We start from the raw sequence: 17,976 nt of genomic DNA, 5'->3' as shown, positions 1-17,976 counted from the left end.
TAATGTAAAACAGATCAAATGTACAGAAGCTAAGTTGACGAAGGTCACGCAGGACATGGAAGCACTAGAAAATAAGAGGAGCAATTATAACAGCATATTCAAAGGCATACTCAAACAGCACATCAACAAAAGGAGAAGGAAAAAAGAAAACTGCAGAAAGTCAAATGAAAGAAAGAGGAAGTGGACTGAAAACAACGTCCAACGAGTTTATGGAATCTGTGTTGGAAACCCGCTAGGAAATGATCTTCCACAATGCCTTCTGTACCGTCCTAGAACGGCCGTCCCGGAAGAGTGTCTTAAAGTTGAGGATGTTGCCACGTCGATATTTAGAAGAGATGGGCCATACATCGCACAGCTCTTGGAAGGGAATTATTTCACCAATGCTGCAAGAAGCAGAATCACCACCAACCTTGAGCGGGAAGTCAGAGATTATGTTTACACCTTCATGTACCCTGAAGAGTACACTCTGACGGAAAGCATTGCTGCTTCTTGCAGCATTGGTGAAAGAGACTCCCATAGCAGCACAAGCGGCGACGAAGAACTCGACGACAGCGGAGATGAAGATGAGTGCCAGTGAAAGTTGCATTCGAAAATAACAGTGTTAAATACTTCTTTTCAGTAGCTACAAATGCTTTTTGTCGCCAAACGTTTTTTTAAAGCAGAAGGAAAGTTTGTAACAAATTGGTATCCTGCCTTCTATGTTTATTCTATAGCAATTTTTTTGATATTCAAACATTATGCCATTTTAAAGTTTTACTAAAATATTTCACGTGACCCCCCCTTTTTCCCTTATTTTTTTGGGATGGCCCCCCCTCGAAAGCCATTTTTTTTCGCATGGCCCCCCCCCCCAAATCCCACCAGCCCCCCCCTACCTTATAAAAAATGAACGGTCCCTGAGAAGAATTTGATGCTTAAGTTTGACAGGTACTGTTACTTTTAAACGGAAGAAAAAAAAAATGGTGCAAAGCACTCTACACCTCAGTCAAACAACAAAATATTTTACCCTAAAGGTGAAGTCGGTCACATTGGTTTCTCATACGTTCTCAGAATCATATGTCGACGTTCAATTTAAATAAACGCCGGTCGGCCGTCACCCTGCGAGCAGAGCCTCTTTTATCGCTTTTTTGAGCAGACAGGAGACGGGGAAAAAAGCCTCTGCACAAATCTACTTTAGCCTTTGAAGTCGCCGCAACCCCAAATCTCGGGCTAGTCATTCCGGTTTACAGTCGTCAAGCTGGTTTTTCGAGTGCGAGCATCAACTTTTACGAGAAAACGATAGTCGAAACTGAGCCCACTGGATGTAAGAAAAACATGGCGGAAAAAGGGTCGGCGAAAGGAGATCGTGCGAAAATGCTTGATGATGCTCTGCTTACACGCAAGCATCAGTCAGCTTCTATCAAGCCTTTCATATCTGGAACTTTCGTATCTTTACCCAGGGTCACTGGTCACGGAAAATCTTTCATTTCATGAGCTTATCAACCTTCCGTTCGCAAAAGAGTTGCAAAAGCACTCTGAACTGTGATTTTCTCTGCCCACTAACTACGTTGATCGAAGACCAAATCCAGACTTATCAAGTTTTCGGTATGAATTGTTTGAAGCTCGAGGAATTTAACATTAATTACTGATTAATTATCACCTATTGATATTCACATGGTGATATTCCTGTCACACTGGTTAAGTTGGACTGGTAGTCATGGCCAAGTTCCCTTCCAGGCTGCCTATTCTATAGTTGGCAACATACAGTAAAAGCAATTCTGAAAGTTCCAATGTTTGCCTGACTGCAACAACCAGCACAAAGTTGAGGAAAAATTAATAAAATTAATAAGATGTTAAATATGACAGCTGTCAAAACCATTAGGATGTCACCTGACAAAGGAAATGTCATGTGTTCCTTTGAGGTGATCTGGATCAGGATTAGGGATCCAAGATCACTCAGATCATTGTACATCAAACAAAAGGAGCTGATGAATCCATGACCAGAGTGGATTCATCAGTTCCTTTGATGTACCATGATCTGAGTGATCTTGGATCACTGATCCTGATCCAAATCACCCCAAAGGAATGCATCCTAAGAGTGAGCCACAGGATACCTTTAATTGGCTTATCAATGATATGATAAACAATGTGCACGCTGAAAAATTATAATTTTCCGCCAGTCATTAAAAGCAGTGACGTGGTGACATTTATGACACTTTTCAACACTTCCTTCCATGAAAAAGTAAAATTAGGGACTATGTATCACTCAAAGACCCCTCAAGACATCAAGGATACTATGTTTTTTTTCAGGACTGATTTAGTGTCTCACAATGGAAATACTTGCCTGGTAATAACAGCTAGTGCCCTGGGAACGGGAGTTAACATACCCAACATCTGAAAGGGTTGTTATTTTAGGAGTGCCAGAGAACATGGAATCCTACCTTCAAGCAGTTGGAAGGGGTGAAAGGGATGGTTCTGATGTTTTGTCCATATTGTTTTACCGTGCATACCACTTCTGTCACTGTGATCCCACAATGAGGGCATTTGTTAAAAACAAAGTTAAATGTAGGCATGTGAAAACAGTTTTTGAAACATTTTGATAATGAGAAGATACAAAACCTTCCATACTGCACATGGGCTGTGATGTGTGTGGTAAACAGTGTGATTGTGGAGCCTGTCCAAAAGAAACGTTAAAAAATTATGCTTGGACGATCAAGATAAAACTTTCAACAAGAAGGGAGATCAGAGCCATCCAAACTTTGCAGAAAGTTTTATCTTAATAACCCTTTTCATTATAATTTTAGTAATTTGTATCATTTTTGACAGCTTATATTAAGTCAAGAGGATGATCAGAACACATTTAACAAATTTGCTTAGCATTGCCATTTGCTTAGCATGTCTCTTAGGGGTGCAAATCAAAGATTTCGGTTTCACTTACAATATGGTTGTTTAGAACAAACTACCTCCCTTCCAGGTTGTACATTGCTGTCATTCTATTTCTGGTGTCTTTAATCTAACTTTACTTTAATTAGTATAATTGCCTATAGCTCGCTAATCCGGCAGTGGTGATCAGGAGGGTGCTCAGGTGACACATTTACAGCGAAGGTGAATTCGAATTACATAAAAGACACATTAACAAATAGTAAATGAAAGTACTCACGCTCGCATACGAAGAACGATTACGATTTGTGTGTACTTGATTAGAAAGGAAATTTGTATTTAAATGTCCTTTCAACTATTGTCCTTCAGTGCTGATAAGAGTTCGGTTTTGCAACTTTATCCTGCCGGATTGTTTCGGTTGTGTTCGCTTCTAAACTGCTCCAATTCTAAGTCTAAGACGGAAGACTTTTCTGCGATCTTCTTGGCAAGGCCATCGTGACTCCGTAGTATAAAGTTGTACTTACTTCCAGCACCGCACAAATTCAGGCATTCAGCCCACAACAGAGGCAGCACGAATCCTTTTCATTCTTCACCTTAACTCTTCTTATTCAATTTGAACTAGAGATTGCGAACCAAGGGTAGGAGGCAAAACCTCCAAGTTCTACACGACGACTCTTTTTTGTGCTCCGTTTACATTTTACATGAAGGGCGATCCGGCCTGGGTTCGAAACTGTATCTTAGCAACGCGCTGAGCATGCTCAATAAGAACTTGCCACGATTCGGGTAGTCTTTTCTCGGTACAAAGCATGTGTACCGTAAGAAAAGGCCTGCTTGCAGGGTGGCCGGCCGTGTCTTTGAATGTTCGAAGGGCTGTTACTAAAACTGGTAACGGGGAACGAGAAAAGAAAATAGTGAACGGGGAACGGGGAACGGCGAACGGGGAACGGGGAACGGCGAACGGCGAACGGCGAACGGCGAACGGGGAACGGGGAACGGGGAACGGGGAACGGGGAACGGGGAACGGGGAACGGCGAACGGCGAACGGCGAACGGGGAACGGGGAACGGTGAACGGGGAACGGCGAACCGGGAACGGGGAACGGGGAACGGCGATCGGGGAACGGCGAACGGGGAACGGCGAACGGGGAACGGCGAACGGGGAACGGCGAACGGGGAACGGCGAACGGGGAACGGCGAACGGGGAACGGCGAACGGTGAACGGGGAACGGAGAACGGAGAACGGCGAACGGGGAACGGGGAACGGGGAACGGGGAACGGGGAATGGGGAACGGGGAACGGCGAACGGCGAACGGGGAACGGGGAACGGCGAACGGGGAACGGCGAACGGGGAACGGGGAATCTAAATGGTCATATATATGAGCTTAAAGCCCATACGTCACGTATGTAACCAAGTATACGCGGCAGAAAAACCGGCGTATACCCTGTCGTAATTTTGAAACGAATGGCCAACCATAAAAAACAGTCTATATTCTGTCTGTGTTTTGTACCCAGTCTGCAGTCTGCAGTCTGCATTTCGTACCTAGTCTGCATTTTGTACACGGTCTGCAGTCTCGCAGTCTGCATTTTGTACTGACCGATTGGGGTAGCATGTGATAATACCGATTTGATTTTCTCCCCAGGCGCTATTTCATGCTTTGTTTATCCCAGTACCATATTAGACTCTGGGGCAGAGCCGGTAGAAACTCACGTTTACGACCATAACACTTCCACACATTTCCCCAAATGGTTCCCTTTTCTTTTCCTTTGTCGGCCACGTTGAATTCTTAGGCGGGCTCCCGCTGTACACTTGTTCCCAGACTCTCGTTCCCGGTACCCCTTTCCCCGTTACCAGTTTTAGTAACATCCTGTTCAGAAGCAAGAGGCTTGCCAAAACATCTTACGAAATAATCTCTGCCATAAAGGTATATAAAAACGAAAATACAACTTACATCAATATAGCCCGCACTAGAAGCGTACCCAGCAACCGCTATATCATAATTCACCATGTCTTTTCCATCAGCAGTGGTGGTGAATCCCACAGCACACCAGCCTGTGGTTTTACAAGTCATCTTGAATATCAGCTTGCTGTTGTTGTAAGTCCATTGAAGCTAGAAATTTCCATCGCCGGAGCTAAGACTTGCATACGAGGTTGCATCGATCTTATTAACAACATCTGAGTCCAGAAAGATTGTCAACACCGCATAGACTGTGACGTGACTGTTTTGCCGAGTTGCTGCAACTGCCGATTCGAGCGAGAAGTTTGACGACTATTCTGCGTACTGGCTAGCTTGCGGAAGCAGACGTATTTCCGGCTGACGCTTGTCTCCGCCGAAAATAACGTCTGCGAACCGGAGCCAGGAAACGATTTCTGTGGCGTAACACTCGTTTTGTTGAGATGTTGTAATCCGTCTTTTCAGGGCCTTGGGCAGCCTAGCCTGTTACATTGCAAACGCCTCGCTTTCCCATCAAGTTGAATATCAACTTGCTATTGTTATTAGTCCATTGTAGCTTGATAACGCCATCAGGGAAGGTGAGGTTTGCGTACAAAGTTGCATCGATCTCGCTAAAAACAAAAGCGAGCGAAGTGACCACTATGTAAGAATAGAATTTACAGGGAACAGCCATGCCTGCTTGGCTTTGGTGTGAACGTTCAGAGCGATCGCGAGGGTTTTCAAAGACAGATTGGTGAATAGCTTCGTCAAGTAGAGAATATTAATAACTGTTCACGTCATTTCCATTACAACAATAATATTGGCCTGAAATTGTTTGTTGTACAAGCTTTCAACATGTAGACATCAGTTGTAAAATAGAAATTCTCGTGATTGAGTTGCCTGATATGATTCAATTAATTTTTAGTCTGGATTGCTCTAAGGTAACATACATCTACACAAAAAAGAAAAGTGAGGGGAGCCTACTCCAGGCCCTAGATCATGGCAGAAGTTTGCTTGGGTTATCATATTGTTTATCTTAACGCTCTGACACATCACACTTGTGTTATTGACAAATTGTCATTCGACCCCTGAGGGCTCTGGGCAGCCTATTGCTAACGTCTCGCTTTCATCGTCTTGCCAAAATGAGAGTGCCAGTAAAGCCTCCGTTTCAAAACGAGGCCTGGATGAGCCGGCGGAATCACTATGACAACGCTAAGTGCATGATTGCCGGGACAAACGTGACATGAGATGTTGTTAGCACGCGACCAAGAAATGAACTTTGAGCGTGACAGTCAAGCTTTGCCCGTGAAATATGTCTTGGTAGTCACATTAACTTAAATTTATAACGGCTATAAATTTGCTCACTACGAGAGACCTTTGACTGCTCGCAGTCTGTCTAAATGTGAAAATAATTATGCTCACATGCATTTATTACTATTTTCATGCAAATATACAACCTATTTTAACATCCAAGGTTTGTATGGTCTTGTATCGAGACCCATTTCGTAACAAAGGCACAAACAATATCTCATAATAATAATAAAAAAAACTTGCGCCACTCACTCAACCAGTCAGATACAAAATTTAAACCAGTTGTGGCTAGTCACACGCGTTTCCCCACCAGCTCTTGGCGTCAGTCACGAGTATTTGCTTGATACAGTTCACATTGCTTCATTATGATTATGATTTTCACGTTTCTTGTAGGTATATTTGGCCACTGTAAGTGCTTTGCTTAGTTGCAAAGTGCTCTAAACCTGATAGTAACTTATCCAAAGAAAAATAGAATGTTTCTTTGCTTTAATTTGCGACGTTTGATTTGTTTGTTTTACTTATCAGAGACAAGAAAGAAAACAACAACAACAAATAACCTTTATTAAATCAGTCTTAAGGACAGAGCGATTTAAAGTCGCCTTTCCGAGTCAGCTCTGAATTTATAATACGCAGCTCAACCAAGGCAAAGTATTAAACTTATCAGCTACAAACTTCACTAAAACTAGGCCTGGCAGGGGCACTTTATTAATTAAGTCATGAGAGGGGCTTTGGGCTTTGGACTACAAACGTTTCCAGCACCAGCCAATTCATCATTAATTTTTACTTTACACTACATTGCAAATTAACGTGCACCCTTTCGTGTTTTTCGCAGTCTTATAACAATGAAAAATCGTATGAAGGCTCGAGCAATGAATGATTTACTCTACACTACTATTTGAAAATTATTTTAAATTGTACTCACCAAAAGTGGCCAAAGGCTCGTGCAATTTTGACAGAATTTTCAAATATCACTCGCAGGGTAAATCTTTAATTTCGCTTGCTTTCATACGATTACATATATACTTATTCAACTGTAAAAGATCCTGGCTAGAAATTATTCAAGCCTATCTTCAACACGGCTAGATTAAGAGCCTGTAGACTTATAATCATAACTAATAATCGTCAAGCGTTAGAACTACTTAAAAAGACAAATACACGCTCAAGCATGCCAGCACAATGTAAGATTCAACATATGGGCCAATCGACTCGATTAAGAGCTTGTGGACATATAATCATAACTAATCGTCTTTCAGCGTTAGAAAGACAAAAAATACACGGTTAAGTATGCCAGCACAATATAAGATGAAAAACAACGGCCAATCACACCAGCTGAATCTGTTGGGATGGGTGGGGTCGCTTTTGGTTGTATGGCTGAGATCGCTTCCTTAATCAGGTTATGTTTACCGCTCAGTATTCCTGTCTTAGTGTGTTTTGACAGGCCAGAATCTGCATCGGAGCTAGTAAGTGAGGCCCACACAACAGTCACTTCAGTATCCTCCTGAGCAAAACATAATAACAATTAAAAAATAACATTTGGAGAATTAAACAAAATCAAGAGGAAAGTAGTATATGTTGCAAGATTAACATTTCATAAGGAGTTCAACTCAAAGTGTTAGCAAAAAATTCTGGCAAACTTCCATTAAGTAATCATATAGCTCTATGCACGGATTGCGGGCCAGTAAGGCTCACATTACTCTCTCCCACCCTCTGGAACTCTTTTTTGTTAATTCTCTTTTTCTTAAGCTTTGCTTTCTCTATCTGTTTAAGTCGTCAATTGGCTTCTAATTGAAGCACTCTTTCTCAGTTTTTTATTTTGCAAAAGAGCTCTTCTCTTGACTTCTCATAGCCAAAGAGCTCCTGACTTCTCTTAACTTACCTATTTCAACACTAGTTTGATCATTTCTAAATGCTTAACAGCTCGTCAAGTTCTTTGGCCTAGTTCCTTTTACTCTCTAAAATGTTCCCATTAGTTTAAACATACCTTAAACTGCACATCATTGGCAGTGTCGCCTGTAAGCGCGTCTCGGGAAAACTCCACTATGGTCTGTCCGTCCTGTTCACTTGCCATCATGAGGTTGAAGTTTTGCTCTGTATCATTTGAAGGCAGGATTCTCGAGGTACTCCAACGATCCTACAGGACAATTCAGAAAACGATCGCGTTAATTTGTAATAACAGGAGCATATCAGGTGATATGCTTCTGGTAATAATTAATTTGAATTCTGAGTATTGAGTGACCAAGAGCGATTTAGCCCGAAATCATTCTCTTCTTAGTTCCCAGGAAAGATAACTTTTCACTCTTATTTTGTACTTCTTGCCAGAGGTGCTGTATCATTGTATGAGATATATAGGTTATTGACCAAGCTTGTTTGGTCAAGATCCATAAAGGTCCAATGTCCAGCCATCTTGACCGAACAAGCTTGGTCAATAAAGGATCTGATTAGTGGAAAAAGAACACTGTATCCTTGCGGGACACAACGGGTAATTCCGAGCCAATCACAGTGCAGGATTTGGTTACATCTTGCCCGCTCACGGAGCTAGCCAGATTTCCATTCCATTTTCATTTTTATTTTTTAGTGCCGTTTTGTACCTGATGAGGCACAAGTTTGACACAGTCCTCTTTAGTCCAGCCTAACCAGATCAGACGCGTCTTTACATGTACATGGTAATGCCATCAAGTCTTGTACTTTAAGAATTAAATATTTGAACTAACTAGTGCAAATTAAGGTGGAGAATGGCTGAGTTCGTGGAAAATAAACTATGGTGTTTCTATGTTTTCAAATGATCAGAGGATTTAAAGAATTCAAGCATAATTTCATGTCTGTAATTTTGACGCTGTATAAATTCTTAGTTCTTATTTCGGCCAATTAGTATGGGTGATCAAACGGTGACGAGTGAAATTAGAAAATAGTTCACACAAGTTTTGTCAAAATTCTTGTAATTTCCCGAGGCTTCAGGCAAGGGAAATTAGTAGAATTTTGACAAAACGCAAGTAAAATTCTTTCCTAGTCTCACAATAATACCATTTGATTACCTTTTAATTTCATGAGCTACATATTACACTTACAATTGTGGGTTTTGCCTTCTTCATTGCATCGAGAAATTTCGGGCCTCAATTGCCATGGCTATTTTGTAATTTCACGTGTGAAATTATACATTAGCGCTGAAATTACAGTTCATACTACAGTTTTTATTTACTTACATCAATATACCCTGCACCTGAAGCGTACCCAGCAACCGCTATATCGTAATTCACCATGTTCCTTCCATCGCTAGTTGTGGTAAATCCTACAGCACACCAGCCTGTGGTTTTACAAGTCATTTTGAATATCAACTTGCTGTTGTTGTAAGTCCATTGTAGCTTGAAGAAGCCATCAGGGGAGGAGAGAACTGCATAAGATGGAGGCTTCATCGTGGAGCCACCTGAATCCTTTGATGAAGTTGGAGGCATCATTGTCTGGGATGGCTGGATGCCTGATTCTGTGGAAGATGGCTGCATGGCGGACATTGCCATCACTATCAGGTTGTGCTTTCCGTCTAAAATCCCCGTGCTAGTGTGCTTTGTTAGACCACCATTTGCATCACTGCTGGTATGGTAAGCGTACACAACTATGACTTCAGTGTCATTCTGCAAAGCAAAAGAGTCAGCTGTAGATAAACATTGTAGTGAAAAAAAAAACAATTGCAGCTTGTACCGTAGTCGAGTTTGATTCAAAAATGGCACTATATCTCCAGAAATAGAAATCTGGCTCCGTATTTGGAGGTCCTTTTTCTATATATTGGAATGGTTCCGGCAGAAAGGTGAAAAGCTAGCCCAGCATTATAATCGCCGATAATCATTTATACACCTGGCCCGGGTTGTTTGAAAGGGGAATAACGCTATCCACCGGATAAATCATTATCCAGCGGATAGTGCGGTTTATCTTGTGAACACTTACCCAATGGATAGCGATTTATCCGGTGGGCAGCGTTATCCACCCTTTGAACAACTGGAGCCTGGGTGGAGTGAGGCACTGTAGGTTAGGATTTGGGTTTGATTCGTGCAAAAACAGAACTTTTAACGTTGTTAGGAGCCCTTAAGATTGATCTCCTATAGGAGAATCTTTGTTAACAATATTTGCCTCATTGCCATAAGCGATGCAGTTTCTGATGGAGCTACAAAAAGATTAATGCTGAATATTGAAAGAGCACAGTACGATTAACTGTCCCAAGGAATTTGAGCGCGATGTATTGAATACTTTTTGTGCGACGAGGGTTTAACAGCTCAAAATTTTACAAAGAATGTTTGAGCCCATTAGCGCTTTTGCCACACAGAAATTTTGATGTTTTTGAACGTCAATTTCTCCCCGAATATTACACCCAAAGAGCCAAAACTTTCACCACTTACTAAGTTTCACAAGCTCTTTAAGTTTCTGTAGAAAAATCGTGTCTAGCATGATGCCTTCTATGCGCAAAGTCGTATGTTAATGAGGAAAAACGTAAACAATGACGTCAGCAAAGATTCGCTTATAATTATAGACTTTTGCTACACAACGCAAAATGTACGACCGTTGTTTTTGTTGTTGTTTTTTTCGGGAGGGGAAAAAGGGGGAGAGAGGAGGGGTTTTGCGTTTTCCTTCCATTAAAATGAAAAATTCGTGCAAAAATGTAACTTGTAACATTGTGAGGGAGAACTTAAGATTGAACTCCTACAAGAGATTATCAAAGTAACAGTGTAAATCCCCCATATAGGCCTTATACCAATAATTTGTTTTTGCACTTTTCCATAATAGCGAAGCCCCATACTCATATAGGAAAGACAAGGAAACCCATGAGTTGATTTTCTCATGGTTATCATGGCTAGCGCTATTGCTCGTGGGCGCGTGCGCACGACGGCGGCGACGACGACGACGACGACGACGATGACGGAGTCGCGCAACATGGCAGCCATACTCCAAATAATAGGTTGACAGAGACATGCAGCCTTGGTTTACCATTTACTTCTTTGATATTGGACATCCACGTTATGATCAATTGACACCTATCAAAACAAGGTATCCGCTGACCAGTATCACGTGACCATATCGCAGGCTCAAGTTTACAGCTCATCAAGGTTACGTGTTTTTTTAATTGACCGCTGACCAAGTGCTGGTTTTCGATTGGATCGTGGGCTCATTTAACTTGTTGAAAACAGGGCAGGATTGTTCGGAAGTCAATTAACGCTGACCCAGGATTAAAAGCTAACGGAATTATAACTTTTTCTTCTATACAAATGTTTTTTGCTGCTTTGTTTTGTATATATGGTGATTATTAAAACTCAAAACAGAAGGCCAAACAATATAGAGAAAACTTCACCGCAAAATTCTACCTTTTCCTGGGTTAGCTTAATCGGGCTCTGAACAACCCGGCCCAGGAGCTACGCTTTTAGGCTAGCTTAAATCTATATATTATGAAAAATTTAACATTAGAATGGAGACGCACCATAAACTGCACATCTTTGGCATCGTCTCCCGTAATAGCATCTCTAGAGAACTCCACAACAGTAGTTGAGCCACTTTCACTTGCGGCAATGAGGTCGTAGTTTTGCGTTCCGTCTTTAGGAGGATTTCCAGTGGATGTGCTCCAGTGATCCTGTCGACAAATCAGACTACCATAAAAAAAACTGAACCTCGACAATCTGACAAAAAATTAAATAGCCTACAAAACGACACTACCTCGTTAAAGAGATTGTTAAGGTACTCCCTATAGTTTTACGATTGCACTTCCGCTGAAGACGAAAGCTCAAGTAATCTGTGCCCGCTCGAAGGAAACCCAGTCAGTGTTTTTCGATATTTTATGACGCCAACATGAGCACAAAAAGCAAAACTGACAGTGAATCTTCTCCCGTTTCGTTCCGTGAAAGTCCGTAACATTTGGGAGATTGGCAAGACGTATTTTATTTTAGTTGACCGCTCATTTTTCAGGGAAATCTATCTGACCAGTTTTTCCGCAGTGTTTAAAGACATAAATTTACAAAAAATAGAGAAAAAAACTGCCTGTGCAAAGCCTACTTTTTTCGCATTTAAAATTCGCATCCCGCCGGAATCGATTTTCTGTGAAAGGTTTGGTTGATTGCACTAAAGAAAATTCAAAAAAATTACAAATAAAGCCTAATGAGTAGTAAATAAAAGCATTTGTTTGAGTATTTATAATTCAAGACTAAAGGCCACGATTTTAACAGAGTTGATAGTTAAACACTATTTCAAGGACTGGGAGGGAAAACAAATGCAAAAACGGCTTTCAAAACATAACACTAGCGCTAGGACGCGCAACGCGATAAACGGTTACCTTATGGAGCCATATACCTGACCCTTAAGGGGGTAGGATACCTTAAAATATGGCGATGTTCATGAAAAATTCAATTTCTTGGAAATACCAGGCTTAAGACCCTTGAGGACTTGTCAGAAAACTCCGAAACGATCTTGCCGAATTTCCTTCCAGATGAGTGTGAAATTTAAGGAAAGTACACAGTGGTATAAGTTTTTTTCACGTAGCAACGGCCATAGCAACGACTGTTTACTATAAGAACGTGACCAAAAAAATAGATTATTTTTAACTTATATGAACGAGACTATTTAGAAAAAACTTTTAAGACATGCACAACTCGATTGGTATAGTTATTTGTGAAAAGCTTTGCCTCAAATTGCCATCACAGGCTCATTCATTTCCCTTATGAAAAGGAATATTTCCCAGAACTGCGGTAACTTTTTACAAAATAGAACAACCATTGCACCCCCTCCCCCGAGGTCCAATCTGCACCCTCCCCCCCCCCCCCCCGCTATTTGTGGCTCGTTAAATGCTTAATACTTCGTGTAAGAAACTTTAAGTGCATTTTTCTCAAAAGTTTACTTTTGTACCGACTGACTTCGCGCCAACATTTCTACTTTGCAAGGTTTTTAAGTAGAATTCCCGAAACTTGGGCTCATCAAAGACCAATGGTGTCGTGATGTTATAAACCCAAAAAATCGTAACATTTTAAGGTCTGTCACGTGACATGAGATGATTTTTCCACTAGCCATGATAACCATGAGATAAGAGTTAACTGTCAAAACTTAGGTTCATTGCCCAGAACAAAACAGAAACTTACACGATATGCTTATTTGACAGTCAAATCTTGTTTTGTAAAAGAGCAGGAAGTGTTGGCGTCAATACTATAAAACGCTACCTCAAAAGGCTGCGGCTGGTTTCCATAGCAACCCTTTTGAGTAAAACTCTAGAAATTTAATTTCTCTTCTTGAGCGCAATAGCACACAATTGATCTTTCTTCACCATATTTAAACAAACTTTTTGGTCCATTTGAGGGTATCCTACCCCCTTAATGAAGCAATCACTGACTTGGTTCTTGATTGGGTCGATCGCGATAAAAAGTCTCATAAATTAATTAGGGAATCTAATTTATTTCAGCACTCCAGGAAAACTGAAAATAAGTCAGCCTCCAAACTACGCTAGCGAAATTTGAAAACCCAGCTTTATTTCTACGGTTAGGCCTACCGTCCACACTAATCTGTCACAAAAACCGAGCTTTACGAAAACGGTCTTCAGACCGGAGGAATTTGAAAACGCTAGCTTTGCGTTTTATTGTGGACGGAATACATTTTGAAAACGGAGCTTTTCGAAAACGCGATGACATTACGGTAGAAATATGATTTCCCTGTCCGCCTTCTTCTGAAACGCAAATTCAAAATTATCAGTGATTGTTGCGTTTTCAAATTTCTTCGGCGTAGTGTGGACGGAACACATTTGATGCGTTTTCAGAGAGAAAACACCGTTTTCAAATTTCTTCGGCGTAGTGTGAACGGAAAACACCAGGTCTTTCAGAGTGGAACCTCCGTTTTCAAATTTCTTTGGCGTAGTGTGAACGGGGCGTAAAGTTCTTAGATAAACCTGGCTTATTTTCCAGTCCATGTTTTGTGATGTGATTTCCGCAAGCTGTTTTGTTCGGCGGTGCGAATCGCTTGTAATTGTCAATAAGTGTGGTGACAGCCCATATTCAGAACCGCACTGACAATGCGAGCTGATTATCTCTTGGTTTATTACTCTAATTTTAAGAAAATTTTCTATATTTAGGCTTGAAAATACGGATAGCAGTAAAATGTATATGTGATATCGAGCTGGCCATAGAGAGCGGCTGTACTAGAATGAATAGGTGATCGAAAGCAAGAATACTTTGAACACCCATAACTTTGAAACGCATCAAAGCAATGAACTCTAAATTTCGTGACTTCTTTTTCATTTTTTTCTCCAGTTTGGAAGTTGGATCTCGAATAGCGAACTCAGTGAATGGTCAGTGAATACTCGCGGTTACATAATGATAAATAACAAAACGGTTTGACTAAATAAAGGGAAACTATGGCAAAATTGGTAAGGGTTTCAGGCCCGTTTGCACGAGGCATATTTTTTGGGTATTCTGTGTAAAACATCTGTCATCAGATCAGTGACACAAGTGAGCACTGTGATCTTTTTCTTTTTTTTTTTTCCAAATTGTGCCAAGCCTTACAAACTTAAAAGTGCTTCGGAACAAGGCAAAGTTTTGTCAGGTTGGAAAACAAACAGATTCTCCATTAATCAATGTTTATTATATGGCGCGCTCTGATTGGCTAGTTCAAGGGCATTATTCTCCCGTAATGCCCACGCGGAGCCGATTACGGGCCTGCAAAACCAAAGGAAAAAGCCATATAATAAACAACTTATTTACCTCGAACGTTCGGTCTTTACGAACAAATCTCAAACCACGCCCTTGCCGTATTAACCGCGCTATCGCTCGGTCAATACGGCAAGGCCTCAGTTTGAGATTTTCACGTGAAGACCTGACCCTCAGTTAATAAGTATGTTATCATGTTTAATTTACTACACATGCGAAGTTTCATAAGAATCTATTACAAGATTGCTGAAATATGGGACCTCAAAGCCCGGCCTAAAAGTTGCCAATTTTTACAAAGAAATGTATGCCAGGAGGCAAGCGTTGCAACATACATTTCTTTGTAAAAATTGGAAACTTTGAGGTCCCATATTTCCACGAGTTTGTAACGGATTCTTATGAAACTTCGCCTATTTTCTAAATGAGGCATGATAAAACGAACGGTGGGGCTTATTTTTGGTTGGGATGAAAAAGTCGGAACAGCATGGCATCGGCCAAAAAGTCCATTTACACACTAATCAAGTAAATTTGATCTCGATTTGATCTTTCTTTGATCTTTGATTTCGCCGTGTGACATCTTGACACTTTGTGGTCAACAAATATTTTACTTTTTTCTGAGTGCGCACACGATTATCAAATTGAAAATTTGACGGAGACAGTTTTTGTCGAGATTTTTGGTAGAGCCAAACAAATTTTGTCAGCCTGGTGGGTACGATCCTGTGCATTACTCGAAACTCGTTCTAGTTTTTCAAAGGATTTCTTGAACTCTCACGGCGTTTATACCATTGTTACCTCAACAGTCGCTAAAACGTATCTCAGCCAAACAGAAACGAAGTTAATAATGGATTTATCGCCTTACATCTATATATCGGGCCCCAGAGGCGTCCCCAGCAACCGCTATTTCGTGATCCACCATATTCTTTCCATCAGCAGTTTTGGTAAAACCTACAGCACACCAGCCTGTAGTCTTACGAGTCTTTTTGAATATCAACTTGCTGAACTCGAGAGAACAACTTGCTGCCCAAAATAGACAAAAATCCCAGTCAAATTAGTGTGTACGGTTTCTCGAAGGAAAAGGACACCGGTCTCCTGGGAAGCCAGACAGAAATAGACCTTTAAATGAGCGAAAGCAAACCGAACTAGCAAAACATTCTTGGTTAGCATGGTAAATTAAGTAGATTTAGTGCCAACTTTAAAACAGGTCTTAAAATGTGACCTTCGACATGGCATTTGCTACACAACAGTAAAACGGATTTGCTCTCCTTGGAACTCTCCCACAGATCACGACATGTAATGCCCTACCACAGCAATAATGTTAAACAAAATACAGTCGAACCTCCGGTTAAGACCACCTCTCGTAAGCGACCACCTCTCCTCAGCGACCAGTTTTCCAAAATACCAAAAGTTCCCAAGTCAAATTACTATATTTGGAACCTCTTGTCAGCGACCACCTCTCGTAAGCGACTGCGAACACTTTTAGAGCTAAAATTTTGAAAATTTTCTTTCTTTTTAACCTCCCGTTAGCGACCACTTGATAGATAATGGAGCGAAAAATGGATAATAAGATGACATTATCGTAGTTTTGGCTAGTACAAGAATCGGATTATATTCTCGAAATTGACTTTTACATGAATAAAACATTGCATCGACATTGGCACATGGGTTAAGTCTCGGCAGTTACCATATTCTAACGAGAAAAAATTTTGACCCATTATGGTCTAAGCTCTCGTAAGCGACCAACTCCTGTAAGCGGCCATCTAGGCTTGACATTTTGGGTGGTCGCTTACGGGAGGTTCGACTGTAGGTCGAAAACGGAACATGTACAAATGTTACGAGCCGTAGGTATTATGTGGGTCTAGGGAAACGATCTGCCATAATTCTTCACACAATATATAACGTGCTTACAATTACGCATGAGCCGAATATTACTTACCGCAAAAAACATTTAAACGGTATTATGCATGAGCAGAGAAGCAGTTATTTGCAGGTCGCGTGTTAAGCTTTCGGCCAATGAAAGGGTAGAAAACAATGCATCGAATGATAGGTCGATTTATTCTTCGCTTCAGATCTACTTTTTTCACAAAACGCAGCAAAAGATCTTCAAGACCTGGTGTATGTTGTATTAGATCGCGTATCGAAATCATCGGACTTTTCGTTGATTCGATATAATTTCGTGTTACCATGTATGACTGTTTTTCTTCTTTTCTTTCTTTTTTAATTTCAAAGGTAATCCATTGTTCGGGTTTATATTGTTTCTCTGAACAAAAAACGGTGTGAATAAATTGCATTTTTTTGTAGCTCTGTGTGAGACACAGGGTGCTTCTAACGACATAAACTGCAGTTAACAAACGTGCTTTGAATTTTCCACACGAGAATGAGGAACTAAATGCTCTCGTGATTATAAAAAAGTGTTTTTCGGGTAGCGCATGAAGATTATGCGGTCATGTTTTGGAAGAATTTAATCCCAGATTGCATGAATTCTTAACGACCACAAGAAAATGTAAACAATAACAAAAACCGTGTCCTTTCGTGTAAGTTGCGAACATACATCCAGTCGTCAATCCCTTAGTGAGGTATTGCCAATGATAAAACGACATGAGAAGAATTTGACGCTTAATTTTCGACAGAAACTGCAAACGGAAAGAAGAAAAAATGTTGCAAACCACTCTACACCTAACCAAATACCAAAACATTTTTCGCTAAAGGTGAAGACGGTCACATTGGTTCGTCATACGTTCTTAAATTAAAAGTCGAAATTCTTAAATAAACGTCGCCCGGCCGTGTGTTTAAGGCTGAGATTGAATGTTCGAAGCGAGAGGCTTGCTAAAACATCTTACGAAATTACCTCTGCCAAAAACGTATATAAAAACGAAAATACAACTTACATCAATATAACCCGCACTAGAAGCGTACCCAGCAACCGCTATATCGTAATCGACCATGTTTCTTCCTTCAGCAGTGGTGGTGAATCCCACAGCACACCAGCCTGTGGTTTTACAAGTCATCTTGAATATCAACTTGCTGTTGTTGTAGGTCCATTGCAGCTTGAAGTTTCCATCTCCGGAGCTAAGACTTGCATACGAGGTTGCATCGATCTTATTAACAACATCTGAGACTAGGAAGATTATCAAGACCGCATAGACAGACATGACTGTTTTGCCGAGTTGCTGCGAGTGCCGTTTCGAGCGAGAAGTTTGACGGCTTTTCTGCATACTGGCAGGTTCAT

General features: G+C 40.9%; 1 protein-coding gene and 2 pseudogenes across 2 annotated transcripts in view; 2 read left to right on the top strand and 1 right to left on the bottom strand.

The window, feature by feature from the left end:
* Positions 1 to 17,976, bottom strand: part of LOC110061984 (uncharacterized) — a 32,405-nt gene extending 14,429 nt beyond the window's left edge. The window contains exons 1-5 of one of the 2 annotated variants that reach the window (XM_089296898.1): positions 17,636 to 17,976; positions 11,555 to 11,704; positions 9,297 to 9,722; positions 8,078 to 8,227; positions 6,638 to 7,594 (exon numbers count right to left, since the gene is read on the bottom strand). In XM_089296898.1, the coding sequence (XP_089153024.1) occupies positions 7,352 to 7,594; positions 8,078 to 8,227; positions 9,297 to 9,722; positions 11,555 to 11,704; positions 17,636 to 17,962 (1,296 nt within the window). In that variant the 5' untranslated portion in view covers positions 17,963 to 17,976 and the 3' untranslated portion in view covers positions 6,638 to 7,351. Of the gene's footprint in view, positions 1 to 6,637; positions 7,595 to 8,077; positions 8,228 to 9,296; positions 9,723 to 11,554; positions 11,705 to 17,635 lie in introns of those variants that run through there. The other variant, XM_089296857.1, reaches the window with a different exon arrangement.
* On the top strand, positions 998 to 1,976 carry LOC149117788 (uncharacterized; annotated as a pseudogene).
* On the top strand, positions 2,033 to 2,756 carry LOC149117787 (uncharacterized; annotated as a pseudogene).

This window comes from Orbicella faveolata, unplaced genomic scaffold (assembly GCF_042242905.1).
Source record: "Orbicella faveolata isolate gen_17 unplaced genomic scaffold, um_ofav_v1 contig_1, whole genome shotgun sequence".
Lineage (NCBI taxonomy): Eukaryota > Metazoa > Cnidaria > Anthozoa > Scleractinia > Merulinidae > Orbicella > Orbicella faveolata.
The sequence above is the reverse complement of the archived record's forward strand: the minus strand, read 5'-3'. Positions and strand labels throughout refer to the sequence as shown.